The sequence below is a fragment of the Myotis nattereri genome (assembly GCF_964212035.1).
Source record: "Myotis nattereri genome assembly, chromosome: 20".
Lineage (NCBI taxonomy): Eukaryota > Metazoa > Chordata > Mammalia > Chiroptera > Vespertilionidae > Myotis > Myotis nattereri.
In genome coordinates, this window is record NC_138096.1 from 9,704,145 (window position 1) to 9,722,560 (window position 18,416).

The 18,416-nt window shown below is 42.5% G+C and overlaps 1 protein-coding gene across 1 annotated transcript in view; it reads left to right on the forward strand.

Annotated features, from left to right (window-relative positions):
* Window positions 1–18,416, forward strand: part of USH2A (usherin) — a gene marked incomplete at both ends in the record, with an annotated part of 391,806 nt that overhangs the window by 173,713 nt on the left and 199,677 nt on the right. Inside the window, 2 exons of the mRNA XM_081114388.1 lie at window positions 2,713–2,826; window positions 5,504–5,665. Of these exons, the coding sequence (XP_080970514.1) occupies window positions 2,713–2,826; window positions 5,504–5,665 (276 nt within the window). The remainder of the gene's footprint in view (window positions 1–2,712; window positions 2,827–5,503; window positions 5,666–18,416) is intronic.

An 18,416-nucleotide genomic window follows, 5' to 3' on the forward strand; every position in this document is an offset into this window, starting at 1 on the left:
TTAATATCTCTCTTCAGCTCCTTTGGAACTGAGGTGAGAGCAAAGGAAAGGAAACCCTGGAAATAATCTTTTTAAAAATATTTTTATTGATTTCAGAGAGGAAGGGAGAGGGAGAGAAAGAGAGAAACATCAATGAGAGAGCATCATTGATTGCCTGCCTCCTGCACGCCCCACATAGGGGATTGAGCCCACAACCTGGGCATGTGCCCTGACCTGGGAATCCAACCCTGACCTCCTGGTTCATAGGTCAGTGCTCAACCACTGGGCCACGGCGTCCAGGCTGGAAATTATAATCTCCTAGGTCAAAAGAAACAGTGTCTCATCCTTTGCTGGGTCCCTGGAGAAGGGGGGAGAGGGTAGGTTTCCTCTTCTAGTGAGAAGGAAGGTGGGAAGTCTTCATTTTTTGGGTCAAACATTGAGTGTCCACTTTCGGTAAATGACCATGATAGCTGCTGGGTAATAGGGCAAATACAGACGTAAAGGGGCATGTCTTTGCGTTCGGGGAGCTCCCCCGAGTCATGGAGAAGGGCTTTACCGGAACAAGGTTCTCCGATAGGCCCTTCCCCTCTAAGGGGAGGAAGTCCTCAGAACACGGGTGTGGCATCCTGACCTGGGCTCTCAAACTTCCTCCCCTCAGTCCAGTGCCTGCCCCCTCTCTCAGCCAGGCTCTCTGCACCCACCGGCCTGCATGTCAGAGGGGAGAGACTCAAGTTTCCTTCCCGCTCCCTTGGTGGCAGGGCGGGATTCTCAATGCTGAGCATTAACGCAGAGTGCATTATCGCTTCGCCCTGAGCGTTCTGGGGCCGCTGGTGCCAGTGGTTTCATCGGGACACCAACATGGCTGTGTTCCATGGGATGCTAACACTTTTAAGACATCAATAATGCCGACTTCTTGCTTACTGAAGGGCTTTTCCAACTCGCCCTCTTCCATTATCAAAAGGGACTGGCGGTTTTCCTGACGTCCCACCATTTTCTCATGTTCTGTGACTGAAAGGGCGTCGGAGGGTTCATCCGGCCTGCCTGGGGGTAGAGATGGTCTCAGGTTCAAAGGGAAGAGTCTGCTCTGTGATGTGTCCCAAAGAAAGAGGTTTAAGTCCCAGCCAGTCTTGGAAGTTCTCACCGCCAGGGCATTCTTCTTTGTTGTGAACACCCCAAGGGTCATAAAGGGAGACTTCCCCACGTTCTTACTGGGTTTTCTGTGCACACAGAACGATGCGTTTTTCTGTCTAGGATGCCTTTGTAAGTATGTCACGCTATATATTTTTCATTATTTTTAAATATCTACTGAAGTATACATTTCAATGATCGTCTCTTTGTTCTCTAAAGTGTAGATCTCCTATCACCTGCGATTGGGAAGTCAGATCTTATAAATGCCTTGTTCCCTTGAGTATATGCAGGCATTTGGTCTCATGTAATAATCTATATATTACTGTTATTTATCTTTGTGTTACTGTTATTCTTAGGGTCATTCTAGCACTAATACTTTATTAGATTAGAAACCTCCTAGAACCCTGGCTGGTTTGGGTTAGTGGATAGAGACTTGGACCTCAGACTGAAGGGTCACGGGTTCAATTCCCGGTCAAGGACACACACTTGGGTTGCAAGTTTGATCCCCAGCCCCTGTTGAGGGATGTGCAGGAGGCAACCAATCAATATGTCTCTCTCATATCAATGTTTCTCTCCCTCCCTCCCTCCCTCCCTCCTCCCCTCCTCCCACCCACCCTTCCATTCTCAGAAAAGCAGTGGAAAAAAATTTCCTCATGAGAGGATTAAAAAAGGATAATAATAGGAACCTCCTAGAGATCAGTTATATTCCAATATTCCAAAGCACCCTTCCCAGGGGTGTGTAGAAGAAAAATTGATCAATGCTTTTTGATGATGATATATTATCACGGTAGTGCTCCTTTTCTTCCTGGAGAGTATATAATGTGAGCTTGATTCTGACGCTTAAAGCAAGGCCATTAGGTCCATCGCTCAACGATCTCTAGGCATACATCCAAGAAGGGCTACCTTCCTCAGTCTTGGAGAGAATGCCCATGTTCTCTTTCTTTGGCAATTGCAGAACTTTTATTAAAGCGGCAACTTTAATCCATCCTGGTGCAGCCCCCATATGCCACATAAAGCAAGTCATGAGCAAAGGGAACTAACCTCCGTAGGCTTGGTAGTTACAAGATGAATTAATAGTTTGTATGTGTGTATCTTACCATTGAGACAGTAAAGCCACTCTTGGGAGTAGCATTTCCTGAAGTGTGGTAAGAGATGGGGTGCATACAAAGGATCCTAGTAAAATATGATTGAAAAATGCTACGCTGAAGGAAATGACAGTTTTGCCTCCTCGAGAGGTCCGGGCTCCTGGAATGGGGTAGTATACTATACACCTCTCACCTACTGGACACGCTAGGCTCTGCTTGCCCGAACTCTATGAGGCACCCCCATTCTCCAGGGGAAGTATCTCAGGCCACATCAGATACAATTCAGAGCTGTCTGAACAATACGCTGGTCTCACGTTCTCTTCACTGGTCATTCCATTCTGCAGTGAGCACACGGGCAGGAAGATGAAGGAGAGGCATATGTTTTTGTTTTTTATCTCTTGATGTCTGTGTCTTCGCCTCTCTCTCTCTCTCACACACACACACTCACACACACACACCAATCATATTCCTTATAGCAGCTGACAGTAAACATGCGAACCCCTTTCCTCCTCTATTGCAGGCGTGCTGACAGGCTTGCTCCCCTTCAGAAACTATGCGGTGACCCTCGCTGCCTGCACTCTGGCCGGCTGCACCGAGAGCTCGCGTGCACTGAACGTCTCTACTCCACAAGAAGGTAAAGTAATTTCAAAGGTCTTGACTTCCACATTTCAGTCATGAATAATAAAATAGGAGAAGAGCTAAATGCTGCAAGGCCATTTGCTGGAAAACCCCAACCTAATTTGATGACAAAGTGCATTGCCAGGCCATAATTGCTCCATTTTTGGGGGGTGGTGTGAAAATGAATCAAACTCCATACCCTTTAATGACATGCATCTTTAATAGCTGTAATGCAGATTAATGGGCTTTTTAATTGCTGTTACATTGTTCATGCAAGAGCCTTGTCATTAATATGAAGCATCTGAAAGATTAATGAAAGCTTCCTCATTTTACTATGGCTCAGAAGTAAATCTAGAGACAGTCTGACTAAAAAGAATTGATTGTATGGCTCCGTATGAAATTGAGAACCAAAGGGTTGATTTCCACGGTCTCTCTTAACTGCTCAACACCAGCACGGGCAACAATTGTTTCCCCGCGACGGGACCTCCTAAGGCCAGCGGAGACATTCCTAAGCACTGCTCCGTTCCTTCAACTTGGGTCTCACTCCTGTTTGCTCAGAACGTGCACACTGTTGGCATACATGACTCTTTCAGAAAGCACATGTGAAGAAGGCAGCGGGAAAGGAGAGATTTTAGCGCTCCGAAGGGAAAGCTTTGCTCAGACATCAGAACGCGTCACTTCAGGGAGTAGCCGCTCTCAGCACTCGGAGGCCCCGTTAGTTCCTGTTCCGCTCTCCTGGGTGAGGGGGAGCGTGTGTTCCTTTACTGTCTGCTTATCACATTACTTAGCAGCCTTCCAAGCTTGATCTTCAGGGGACAAGAGTCCGTCTGTCTCTTTTCCAGCATCCATCCACCCCCTTTCTCACTCTTCATCCCAGGCCTTCTTTTCTTTTGTTGTTGTTAATCCTCACTCAAGGATATTTTTCCATTGATTTTTTTTTTTTAGAGAGAGAGTGGAAGGAATGGGGAGAGACACACAGCGAGAGAGAAACATCAATGTGACAGAGACACATTGATTGGTTGCCTCCTGCATGCATCCCGACCCAGGGCCGGGGATCAAACCTGCAACCAAGGTACATGCCCTTGACCGGATTTCAACCAGGGACTCTTCAGTCCATGGGCAGGCGTTCTGTTCATTGAGCCAAACTGGCTAGGGCCCAGGCATTCTTTTCAATTGTGTAGCAGGTGCCTCTTACACAAAAGGAATGTAACCTAAGGACGGTGCCCATACCCTGGCACCGTGACAGAATAAAGGACTTTGTGTGAAATCCTTCTTATCACCCTTTATTCTCCGTGCTATACACCTGACCTAACCTGAACCCCCTCACCTGGAATAGCCATCAGGACCCATCTTCCGCATTTTCTCGATGTTCTCTCTGGTCCACTGAGAATAGCAATGTTTCTTAAATTTTTTTTAAAATATATTTTATTGATTTTTTACAGAGAGGAAGGGAGAGGGATAGAGAGTTAGAAACATTGATGAGAGAGAAACATCGATCAGTTGCCTCCTGCACATCTCCCCACTGGGGATGTGCCCGCAACCCAGGTACATGCCCTTGACCAGAATCGAACTTGGGACCTTTGAGTCCGCAGGCCGACGCTCTTATCTGCTGAGCCAAACCTGTTAGGGCAGCAATGCTTCTTAATGGGCCATCGCTTCTGCTGCTGGGCACACGGTCATCCTCTCACATGTGGCCACCGCTTCCGTGTGGGGCAGATTGTCCTCTTTCTCTCTCTCTCGTTGTTTTCTCCACGTCCACTACGTCCTCTGTCCAGGTTCTTCTAGTTCCCATCAAGTCGACCTGACAGCCGCACCCCAGTGAGATTTCTGTTCACCCAGTTCATCATTTACTTCTTTTCTAGGATGTAAGGAATTCCTGATTTCCAGTTTTTCTTTAAGTGTATTGCCACCCTGGCCGGATAGCTCAGTTGCTTACAGTGAGTTCCCGATACGCCAAGGTTGCAGGTTCTATCCCTGGTCAGGGCACATACAAGAATCAACCAATGAATGAGTAGATAAGTGGAACAAATCTCTCTCTCTTTTTCTTTCTCTCCCTCTCCCTCCCGCCTTCTCTTTCTCTCAAGTCAGTAAATAAAAAAAATAACTGTATTGCCAATTTACCAAGCAATAGGTATGTGTAGGCTAAAATTTTAAAAGCTTTTAGTTCCTGTGACTCTAGTTCACTGACCATTACAGAAAGTGAACAAACCCCATTTTAAAACAAAGACTTGCACACAATGTAGTTTCCATACCGAACTCTTTAAATTGCTTCTGCACTTTCTGCCTGTTTCTGTGGTTACACATACACTTCTCATATCTGTCACAAACCACTCGGACCAGCATGGCCCAGCTTAGATCAAAAGCTCCTGGAAGGCAGGGACTTACCTATCTAATTTGCTTTCATCACACGGCCCCCAAGTAGAGATTATGGGCCAATAATACCTTTGATGAAGTAACAGGTCAGTCAAGTGAACCGTGATAGTACTTCCCATCCATCATTGAAGCAAATCTCATCAATACAGGACAGTTATTTAGTTCTATTCCTTAAGCAGCTACTGACAAGCTGCCCACAGATCAGGACCATGTCCATGCGTGGGATTTCGGGTTTATTCCATGATGTGTTGTTCTGGGTCTGAAAAGTTTGAATGAGAAAAGTAAACTTAGACTCTGTAAATCTTTTTTTCTCCCCACAGCCCCACAAGAGATTCAGGCACCAGTAGCCAAATCCCTTCCCAATTCGTTGTTCCTCTCCTGGAATCCTCCCAAAAAAGCGAATGGTATCATCACTCAGTACTCTCTGTATATGGACGGGATGCGAATCTATTCAGGCATCGGAGAGAGCTACACAGCCACAGGTAAGACCTTTAGGTGTGTCAGTAGATTATGATAGTCTGTATTAGAATACTATGTATATATTTTATATAGTTGCAGACTAGAGAAAGTGTGTGTATATATACATGTATTTCAGATATTAATAATCATAGTAATCTGAGACTGTGGTTTTAAAAATTGGGTTGGTGATTTTGTTGAGCAACTAAAATTCCCTAATTTTTATGGTCACATCATATTTCTGGTGAAGCCAACGCTGAACTCATGGGAAAGAGCTCCTGCTGTCCCCCCCCCCCCTTCACCTGAGGCTGTCCTACGGCGCGTGCTTTACGGTAGAGCCCGTCCATCTATGGATATACCTTTGCTCAGGCGTAGAGGGGCCCTGGGAGATACATCAACACACAGAGCTAAGATATGACTCCTCTGTCTCCATTGATCTCAGGGCTGAAGCTGGGCCCCACATGGTCCCCAGCTTGTGATTGAGTCAGTGATGTCATTTCAAACAGATTCCACTGTCACATGTGATAACTATGATGAAATCCACATGAATGTGGACTAACTTTAAGACTCAGAAGTTTGACGCAGTTCAGTGGTGTCTGGATTTTAGACAATTTGAGAAAAAAAACTTAATATCGATGCCCAGATTAAAGTGTAAGGACACGGAAGGAAAATGAAGTGTTGAAAACCTCGTGAGACACAAGAGGCTTACATTATGTATGTTGTCTGGTATTGGAAGCCACATACAATAGGGCCTCCCCTTAAAGGGCAGATCAAAAACTCGTAGAAAGGAGTGAGCATGAAAGATTGGATGTGCAACAACTGAAAACCAATGTCCACTGCTCAATGAATGTGAATGTTATATATGTCATAATCTATAACATAGCGAATTATAATACATGTTATATAATACATGCTATATAATGTATAATAACAATATATTTTTGTGTTAATTATGGAGTTTATATTTTATAGTATTGCATTTATTTATCAAGTGAGACATTATTAATCAAATATTGACTTATAAAAACCTGAGGCCCATGAAAGGTCACATAAGCTAGTCAAAGGCAGGGTTAACATGGACCATGGATGCGTTCACTCCTTCACATCAGTGACCTGAACAGAGGCTGGGAGGGAATCAGTCAGACTTCGTCCCTCCTGTCTCTTGTGCTTGTGACCCTCATGAGGACGCACACAAATGCAGATGGGAGGTGTTTGTGGACAGGGCTGTGGCATTCCCGCAAATGGATTCCCAAGGTTTTCATCCTTGTGTCCCCTCTAGTCCGAGAACTTTCAAAGGACAAGAACAGTTGCTTTTCTGTTGTGTTCATTGTGGTTGGGTAGAATTCTGTAATGCTTCTTCTGTGAGGTAGATATTATCATTGCCCACATTTCACAGATGAGGAAACTGAGGCATAACAAGATTAAGTAACTTCCTCCAGGTCTCAGGGTCTGTGAGTGGTAGACATTTATATCAACTCAGACTACTCTGGCTATGATGAGAGAAAATGGGGTCTTCAGCAAGTTACTTAACTTCGCTGCGGCTTAGGTTCTGAGCCTGTAAAATGGAAAATGTACAATTTTCAAGATTTTTAAGAAACCTAGAGCCATTATACTACATCTAGCATTTTCGTAGCACTTAGTAAGATGAATAATAATTATTCCCAGTTAAAAGCAGAGTTTATATGAGAAACTAAAAGAGTAGATTAACTGTGTCCTAACAACATCTGAAGGTATTAACTAAAAACCGTAGACCACAGAAATTACTTCAGAAGAAATGAAAACACACCAGGAACTTGTTTAGACAATAGAATTTTTTCTCTCACAGTTCTGGAGGCAGGGAGTGTGAGATCCCGGTGTTGGCAGGTTTGGTTTCTCTTGAGGCCTCTCTCCTTGGCTTGCAGACAGCTGCCTTCTCGCTGTGTCCTCACATGGTCTTTGCTCTGGCATCCCCCCCGTTGTGTCTTCTTATAAGGACACTGTCCTATTGGATTAGGTCCCTACCCTTATGGCCTCACTTAACCTTAATCATCTCTTTAAAAGCCCTGCCTTTAGCCCAGCTGGTGTAGCTCAGTGGTTGAGCGTCAACCTATGAACCAGGATGTCACCATTTGAGACCCAGTCAGGGCACATGGCCAGATTGTGGGCTCGATCCCCAGTATGGGGCATGCAGGAAGGAGCCAATCCACGATTCTCTCTCATCATTGATGTTTCTCTCTCTCCCTCTCCCTTCCTCTCTGAAATCAATAAAAATATTAAATAATAATAATAATAAAATCCTACCTGTAAATTTAGTCACACTGGAGTTTAAGGCTCCAACATGTGAATTTGGGGGAATGCAAGTGAGTCTGTAACAGTACCGACAGTGAGTGCTTTGTCTATTGTTGGCAGAGGCTGAGCGCCTACTTTCCCAGAAATTCTCCAGTGACATGACCACCAAATAACATGGTGCTAAAGATCGCTTTCAACTCTAAGATGTTACACCTGTGACAGGTACTGAACACAGGTCACGTGTATCTTCCCAGCTTCCACCAGGAGCCGCAGAGAAGGCAGCATGGGAAAGGGATTGTGCCTGAGGCAGCCGGGAAAAGGCTGACATTGGGGTGGGCTTTAGGCTCTGCAGACACTTTAACTACATGTCATATTGCATCATAACCCGTGCCCGTGATGCTGTTGACACTCGCTGCTTGTCTTTGTGTCAGGATATTTGTGACCTCATATCTTTTCCACGATGACTGGTTCATGGGTTGAACTTGTAGTTATGAGGGCTGGGGCTGTCAACAGTAGTGAGAGTTTGGGGCCTCTCAAATGGACTTCGACAGCGTGAAATGTCAATTCAGGAAAAGACTGAGTGGAAGCCACAGTCTAGCTAAAAATGATACTGTTTTTAATTATGAAAAGTTATAAATGCTATTGAAGATCATCCTACCATATGACTGTCTTACCATACTGGTAGAAACTCTTAATATTTTGTATCATTCATCAGCAGTGAATGTCATATTCTTAAATTTTTGATAGTGTTACAAGTGAAAATTTATTTTCATTTGCACATTTAGCTACTAGTTATAGGGAATACTGCATAATTATTAGTCAATCATAGTTTGCCTTAATGTATCTGATCACAGTCTTGATGAGAAAAAAACTCAGTGTAGCTAGAAATATGTTAAAACTTCTTCAAGAGCAACATTTCATATCCTGTTTTTCCTGGTTACAGTCATCTGCACCATTTAACATTCTTTACCTTTTGCGCTATCAAAACTTCCTTGATACCTGGGCTTAAGCTCCCCTCCTTAATGTTCAAAGTGTCAGCATTTTTTTCTTACTCCTACTTCATTTCCTTGTAGCTTCCTTTAAAGTTTCTGCAGAGAACCAACATTCTTCTGTGTTGTGTAGCCAATGGTTCTCACAGCCATGGCGGGTGTAGGAAGAGTAAATGAGATGCCCTTCAATTCAGAAGCCACTTAGCATCTAGGTGGTTGGGAATTTTTTTCTTCTTCCTCTTAAATAGGAAGCATTAAAAGTCAAAGGCATTGCTGCACCTTGAGTTAGTACAAAATATATTTAAAAATGCATACAGTTCAGATTTTTTGCCTTGCATAGGCCATAAGCTAGTAGTATGGTGGGTCACTCATGACACTGAAAAATGAGTCCAGTTAGGGAACCTCCCGAAGGCTGTTGATGTTTGCTATAATAAATAGCACACACTTTAAGTCAAACTTTTTTCATTCTGTATTCAAAGGTAATGGATTTTTCGTAACCATAGTAACCTTGGCGTATTTCTGGATAAATACATGAGGTATATACATTCTAGTTTTATTTTTGAATATAAACTACCGCATTATGTATTACTAATAATATGAAAAATAGGATGTAGGTTAGTATAATGACAGCTTAAACTAGTATGCATTTTTCTTCTGCAAAAAATAAATATTTATCAAAAGTATAGGTTCAATTACTTTTTCCCCAGTTTTGTAGTATTCCGGTGGTGCCATTTATCTTTTTTTGCAAGATCTCCATTAATCTCTTGTTTCTATCCCATAAAAGATTTTTAAGAATTTTGAGGTAGAAACAATTGCCTCAAAGCTTATGATTAAAAACATTATGGAAAGATTGAAGGACCTATATTGGTCTCACCAACAGAGCTATTGTGGGCCACTTAAGATGTGTGTATACAGGATGTTCATAAATAGGTACCAAAAAAAGCCACCTTTTGTCTATTCAACATACTGGGATTGTTTCAAAGTTCAGGCTAGATAGCATTCTGATTGATGATGACTATCCAAACGGTAGCCAACCAGATCATTCTCATTTAAATGAGCACCCTACCAGAAACTGGCAATCTTTAAGAAGTTTGTGAGATGTCTCAGAGAAGCCTACAAAGTTTTTAGAAGCAAGGATAGCAAGATAGGGATAATCATGGATGTATGCTCTGTGCCTGACAAGGAGGTTTATATGAGTTGCGCTAACTGAACTGGTGAAGAGGGAGGAGTGATCCCTTCGGACAGTTCTTTTTTATTATTATTACATGAATTGTTCTTGGTTAATCCAACCTAAGACATTACTGCTTATGACTACTGGAACCCCAAAAGGGAGGCTGGTCACTAGGATTTCTATTAAAACACACACACACACACACACACACACACACACACACACACACAGATCTGACACCAAACCATCACATATATTTCCTAGGGCATCACCTAACCAACAGTAGTGTTAAGGGTTGAATGAGTGCCTTATTTCAGAACCACGGAGAGCACCTTCAGGACCTGGGCTTCTGTCTGTAAGACTGAGGCATTTAGACAAAGATAATAGCAATGTAAGGTTTGTGTGTGTGTGTGTGTGTGTGTGTGTGTGTGTGTGTGTGTGTGAGAGAGAGAGAGAGAGAGAGAGAGAGAGAGAGAGAGAGAGAGAGAGAGAGAGAGAGAGGGGGGGGAGAGGGAGGAGAGAGGAAAAGCAGATGAATTTCTGGTAAAGTCAGATAGGCAATAAATATTTATATCTTTAAGCAACCAAAAGTGCTAAACCTGCTTCTGTCTTACTTGCCAAGGTCAAACAGAATCACGCATAAACAGCAAAATAGAGATGTTCAGCTTGAACCATCCACACACTTAAGTCTTATGGTGAGAAATTTATTGTAGAAGAAGCTATATTGCTTATGGCACAATAAAAAACAAAAACACTGAAAGGTCAGGAACTTCTAACCCAGCATTATGAGGAACCTTATCAACACTACAGACTCGAACTGAATCGTATTCATTCATACTGACGGCTTCCAAGACATCTTTTTCTGCACAAAATAAAGCCTCACTCTAACCTTGATATTTCCCTTAATCTGGGCTTTCTGGATGCCACAGTGCTGCTGTGCATCCGAATCACTCCGCTTACGTAGAGCGATGTTATGAGGGGAGCACTGTTGATGGGCTAGTACTTGTGTTCTTAGTGCGTAAGGCCGGGTATTCGTAGGGTGGAATATATGAGGGTGTTCAGGTAAGGCAGTGATCTCATCTATGAGTCACTGTGCCTCTCTCTCACCAACTAAGTCACACTGTGCCCTTTGTATGCCACAGAGATAGAGCGTTACATTAGACAAAGTCTAAGGAACATTGAGGATGCAAGGGGAGAAGCTTAAACTACAAAAAGCAGCGAAAGCCTGCAGAAGCCAAGTTGCCAAGTCAGTGACCAGACTCCAGGAGGGTTGCTCAGGGCTGAGCTACACCTTAGATCCTTGGGTTGATGAGCAGTGGCTGCATTATTCTCAGGAGCCACGTCCACTTAGTAACACAGTGTCAAGCGAAATAGAACAATGAGTATAGAGTGTGCACATATCAGCTGTGCTTCGCTGTAGACGACTTATCCAGGTGTCATTCTTACTCGGAGATGCTTCTGCAATGCGAGTGCACCAGTATGTGAAGAAATGAAGTATGTGTAATGCAGATGTTAATGTATGTACCCAAGTGTTCACCTGGGATCTGTACACCTAACTAATGAGCATCACTCTCTTCAGTGGTAGGAAGGGACATGTGTCTGTAAGGCTTTCAGAGGGAGAGAGCGAAGAACATCCCATTTGGAAAGGAGTGGAGTTCAAGCCTGAAAAGGGTAATGGAATGTGTCCTCCTGTTGAGAGCTTTGCAAACAGAGGCTGCCTGCTATTTTGAAAATTTTGAGAGCAGCCATTAATTTTTAATTTATTTTTTTAAAACATCTTGAAATATAAATTCATTCTGAGAAGTGAAAGTGTCTTAAATATATAGCGTGGTGACTCTCAAACTGACCGTATCTATGGAGCCATCACCCAAAGCAAGAAACAGCTGTGTCAGCAACCCAGGAACCCCTCATTTTATCTCCCCAGGCTTATCTCCTGACTCAGGTGACTGCTCTGACCGTTAACAGCACAAATTAATTTTCGCCTCATTTGCCATTAATATGAGTGGAATCAAACAATAAGTCCTCTTCTGTCCCTGGCCTCTTCGCGGGATGTAGGTGGGAGAGGGAGTTAATGGAAAGATCTTGGGTTCCTTGTGCCTGTGGGTGAGCCCTCGGACTTCAGGACAGTTGCTCTGATAACTGAGAACATCAGTTCAGTTTCCCCACCTTCCAGAAAGTCATTGGAACATTTGTAAAATGAAACATCCATCTCTTTCTTCAAGTCCAACATCTAAGTCAAAAAAATAATTATAGAAAGGCTTTATCTATGAAATTAGAATTGAAACACAACAACACTGGCCTGTGTGCACCAGCAAAAAACTTCCTAAATGTCCAATAATTGAATATTGTGCAGCCATATGGCTTATGAGGCTGTGGAGGAATATTTAATAATAATGTGAAAAACAAATATTTTAACAGGCAATATGTAATGCATGAGTCTATTTTTGTCAAATGTGTATGTGTTAGATGTATACATACACATGGCTGTGCTTACATACATGCATGGACACACACCAGTGTTAACAGTGGTTGTCTCCAAGCAACGGGATTCTAGTCTCTCGTTTTCTTTCCTGTGAGGGGGTCTTAATCTTTTAAACTCTCTCTAGGTTGGATTAGTAAACAGCATTTTTATGGTATTTTCCCCAACGTTAATATATGTGATAAAATTGATACAAAGAATGACTATTCTAGGAATCTGGTGGCTTTTACCTATTAATGCTTGTAGTTTTCCCTAGTTTGTATTTTGATATTTAATGACGTTGCCCACCTTGTTTCCTTCTAGTCAGGAGCAAGTATGGTATTCTCCATACATGCAGTGCTGTCTACCACCATCACCAAAACAGTGCATGTATGTGATGCTCTACTTCAATTCCCATGTCTTCCTGTGACTCATAGAATCTTTTATATCATTTTCTACATATGTCTATACACTTGAATGCGTTGTCTTTCAATATTAACTTAGTTTAAAGGGGATAAATCTTGATTCATCACGGGAATGTCAGTGTATTGAGTGCAGTTGTTATGCCATTATTATTTCATAATCTTCATAGGATGTGCCATAGGAATAAGGACTCAATCGGCATCTAATAAGCTCTTAGTGAACTAAGTTGCCATGAATTGAATTAAATTGAAGAAAGACTGAGAATAAGCGAATTAATATTTTCAAGTAAATGGCAACAAATACCAATGCATAATTCAGAGATAATTAATATGCTAAATGTGGTAAACAGTTCTAATGAGGTAGGATGTTCCTGTAGCTTCGTAGAATTTTTTATTGAATTATCCAATAGGTAGCAGTATTTTTTTGGTAAATTACTTGTCTTAGTTTGCTCGGGCTGCCATGATGGGAACACACGCTGCAGAAATGCACTGTCACTGATGCTAGAGCAGGGGTGGGCAAACTTTTTGACTCGAGGGCCACAATGGGTTCTTAAACTGGACCGGAGGGCCAGAACAAAAGCATGGATGGAGTGTTTGTGTGAACTAATATAAATTCAAAGTAAACATCATTACATAAAAGGGTACGGTCTTTTTTTTTTTTAGTTTTATTCATTTCAAATGGGCCGGATCTGGCCCGCGGGCCGTAGTTTGCCCACGGCTGGTCTAGAGGCTGGAAGTCAGATCACTGTGGGCAGGTGGGCTCCCTCTGAGGGCTGTGCGGGAGCTTCCGTTCCCTGCCTCTCCCCGAGCTCCTGGGCTTGGCAGGCCCTCCTTGGCGCTCCGTGACTTGTGGACACATCTTCCCAATCAGTGTCCGCCTTCCTCTTCATCAGGCTTTCTTCTTGTGTGCTGCCTGTGTTCCAATTTCCCCTTTGTATAAAGACACGTCATCCTGGAGTAGAGCCCGCCCTAATGACTCACCTTAACGCATTATGGCTCTGTGAAATCCTGTCTTCAAACCAGGTCACCTTCTGAGGTGCTGGGGGCTAAGATTTCAGTGTATGAATTTGGGGAGAAGACTTCAGCCTGTAAGTGTATGTACTTGGTGCTGTGACCAGTATCACTCTAAACCTTCCCTCCAATACCTAAAAACTGTTAGAGAAGATAAGGCCTCTAGATATTAAACCTTTGTCAGGGCTGCTGTTTTCCAGTATCTTCAGAGGGTGGCATTACATATGTGATTGAGATGTTTTCAGCTTTCCTGAAATCATTTCCACTTCCGTTGCTTCCATAGAAATAGCTACAACTATTTATGTTTTCCAGTCGGCGGTCATTTAGGTAGGGGGTGTGAGAACAAAGGAGATAATTGGGAAGAGAAAGCGTCTCCAAGGAAGTGCACTGTTGGAGGCTTCAGAGGTTCAGAACTGAAAAACAGGAAGACCTGCTGGCGGGGCTCAGTGGCTGAGCGCTGACCTGTGAACCAGGAGGACACAGTTCGATTCCCGGTCAGGGCACATGCCCAGGTTTCGGGCTCGATCCCCAGTAGGGGGCGTACAGGAGGCAGCCAATCAACGATTCTTTCCCATCATTGATGTTTCTCTTTCCCTCCCTTCCTTCCTCCCTCCATCTCTGAAATCAATAAAAAAAAATATATTTAAAACACACACACACACACACACACACACAATATGAGGCCTAAGGACCAGGGTAGAATGGTCAACGGCATAGAGCTGTGCATCTCATGAAAATGAAGTCACAGTTTCGTGTGACTAAGGCCCTGGAGAAGTGGTCCAGGGCAGTGAGAGACAAGATGGGAGTCATTACCAGAGGTGCTGCGGGTGTGTTCAGGTGCTTGCACTTTGTTCTCAGGCAAAGGAGAAGCACCGAAGGATTCTTAGAATTCAGGTGGCATGAGCTGATCTGTGTATTTGAAAATAAATAATCAAAGTATGACATTAATCTGAAATAGTCACAGGTGCACCTGTACAGCTGTTGTCTCCATTCATTGGGTGAAAGGACAAGTAGGTTAGGACTTAAATGCAGGAAGCTAATTGGACTTACCAATGCAGATGGCCCAGGAAGGGGAGGAGGAGAGAGGAGCCTTAGTGTGGACTTGTTAACAGACCTATTGTATTACATTTCTGTGCATCAGTCAGTGTAAACTAAAATCTCCTTATTTTATATCCTTTTAAACGGTGTTTAAATATTTCCTGACAACACTGTCTGCTAAAGTATTAGCCCTTGGTGCAGATTTCCATTGACCTTGTTGCAGAGACTAAGTCTAAAACTGTACTTTTGGAGGGGCCTCGGTCACAGAGTAAAGCCCAATGACCTCGTTATGCAACCACATCTGGACACACTTTGTCTTTCTATCTGATTTAGAAAATTCAGCAAACTATAGAAGAATACCTCTATTAACAAACTGATGTCTCACATAATTGGGCTGTCCTCTCTCTAAAATTAAAGGCAAAAGAGAGATTAAAACCTCTCAACTGTAAATGATACAGTGAAGTATCAGTATATAGACATCAGGGATATTCAATGAATTTAGTTGCATTGAATACGTAAGAAGAAAAAAAGGCGGAGTGTAAACTCAAAGTATTCTTTCCTTGTAGCTAACTTTTTCAATATTTTTTATTGTTTTTAGTGCATCTATATAAACCCTTGAGTTCCCTAAATAGTGAAATTCTTTTTTTATTAATTATTTTCAAAATAGTATCTCTGTGTTGTAGATACAAAAGAATAATTAAGGCCCAGGAAGGCTCAGGGTCCTTCTTTTAGTAAAGGGTGGACTCTGATGAAACTGGAAAGAGTTTGTTTTTTCTTCCTTCACCTACGTACTAAATAGCTATCTTAACGCCTTTTACAATGTATTTGATTTTATCCTTGGAAAAAGTAGGAACGGTTCAGAAGCAATGGTTACTGTTCATTCTTGGTTTTGCAAAGTTAACATTGTCATTGGTCCTGACTGTTTCAGTTGCACATGATGGTACTCCAAGGATTTCATTATTGGGTTTTTGTTTGGTTAGTTTTTTTGTTTTGTTTGTAAAGGGATCCGTTCTCTATTGTAACACGTGGGCTTTCTCGGTGGATGGGAGTACATGGTCAGCAGCCACTCTGAATTCATGCCCTTCCGGCTGGGAAATTGCCCAATTCCAGATTGAAAAATACTGGGGAATGATGCTGATTGGTCCATCTTGGAGCATTCGTACAAATTTGGGGTCAAAGAGGCAGGATCTGGGTTCTAGAAGAAAGTAGAAAGAAAAATATAGCCAGTGAGGAAATTATTATGAGCCTGAATACCAACCCAATGTAGTTTATTTGTTAAATTTACCAATATTAGACTCTTACTGCCCATAAAGCCTCAGTCTTACTTGGATATTTTTATGAGTGCAGTTTGTCACTGTATATCTTTGGAAGTCATCCAACTCTACTCTCTGCCTGTTTTCTTTCTTTCTTCTGAGCCTTTAAGCTACACAGTGGTACAAAACAGTTAAACAAGTTTATCCCCATTTTGTAGGTAAGGAAATAGGGCCTCAGAAAACTTACTTGATTTGCCTGTTTTCATGAGGTTGGTCGATGATAACAGCCAGGACTAGAATTGTGGTGCTCTGATCATTTTCTGACTCCCAAATCACAACTCTAAACTAGATAAGTTTAAAGTGAAGGAAGGATGGGAGATTCCCTGACATTGTGATATTCAATGGTGTCAGAATATTAACACACCATGTATGTCTCCATCACATCATCTATGTATTCTTAAAGACAACACATTAATTAAAGTGTCTCATTCCAAGGGGAGCTTTAATTTTGTAAGTTTCAAGCAAGCCTACGGATTTTAAATGGGGACTGTCTGACATTGTGCCCACATGCATTGAGGAGATACAGTAGGAAGCTATTGGTCTGCAGCATGTGGTCTTGAGGCTAGAAATGAGCCATGTCTTCAGAGTCAGTCATGAAAAGTTATGCGTGGAAACTGGGGTTTGTATGACTCCCTGCTGCCTGACCTCCTATCTTCCTTGTTTCAGTCAACCACGGACATGAAAGAATAATCTACCCTTTTAATCCACTCATAGAAATGGTAGCTTGCTAGAGCTGCCATGAGAAAATTTCAGGCTGGGGGGCTTAGGTAACAGGAATTTATTCTCTCACAGTCTCAGGGACTCGAGGTCCCAGATCAAGGTGTCAGCGAGTTTGGTTCCTCCGGAGGCCTCTCTCCTTGGCTTGCAGATGGCCAGCTTCTGGCCACGTCCTCACATGTCTGCCCTCTCTGAGTGTGCATCCCTGGTGTCTGTGTGGCCAGCTTTCCTCCTCTTGTAAGGACACTGGAATTTGTCCTTAGGAGGAAAAATTAGATTAGGACCCACACTAAAGGACTCAAATTAATTTAACCATCTCTTCAAAAACCCTATCTCCAAATACAGCCACTTTCGGAGGAACTGGGGGTTAGGGGTTCCACATATGAATTTTGGAGGGATACTCTCGGGCATAACAATAGGTATTCTTTGCAATGACTGCATGTAGCTATGTGCCAAAGGAGTAAAAATTAAACATTCACCTGTTTGTTTCTTTTGGAGAATAATGAACAAAATATTAGAACAAAATATTTTCACAAATGCTGATTTGTGGTTCTTTCATTCATTAACTTACCCACCCATTATTCATAGATCTGTCTTGTGTGTTCTGAAACTGGGGCAATATATTAGTGTCTGAGTGAGGAGTCGTCGGGTGCTGTGGGACACGTGTGGGCTTCCATTTCCCTCCCTGTGTTCCCATCTCATATCAGTGAGCATACTCTACCCAAATTATCGGTTGGCTTGCTTGTTTTTTCCACTAGACTGTGAGTGACTGGAGGGTATTCTGTCCTGAAGACATGGAAAGGTATATGCATATAGGGCACAAAAAACAACAAAGGTTGTTTTCATAATGAAGGACTGAAGGCATCATTTTCCCCCCAGTTATTATAAAACTAGACGTTATGTGGAGGATGTGTCAGAATAGCAATTGGTATTTAGAGGGACGTTCAAGACAGAGTAATTTGTCTGAGACTGACAGCCAGGCATAGTTGATTGGTAACAGAGAAGTGACATGTGACCCCAGTGCTTGCCATCCATTGGGTACATATTTTCTTCCTATTTCTCTATGTGGCACAAGTATTAAGACTATTGCAAAGCTCATAAGCACAGAATTTATGCTAAACCTGTGAGAGGGGCCATCCCATGGCTACAAATATGACTCATTTCATGCTATTAAAGTTTGTAAAGATTGATCAGTTATTTTTCACATTTATAGTCATGATCTAATTAAATCCAATGTAATGACAACCAAAATATTGGTACCTATTTAAACATAAAATAGTTGTTTTTACTTTAAGTGGGAAATTTTGGATGAGTGTAAGAGAATGATTTAAGATTCAGACAAAGGCTTGTTTATTAAAAACCTCATCCCTGTGTTTACTGTACTTCACAG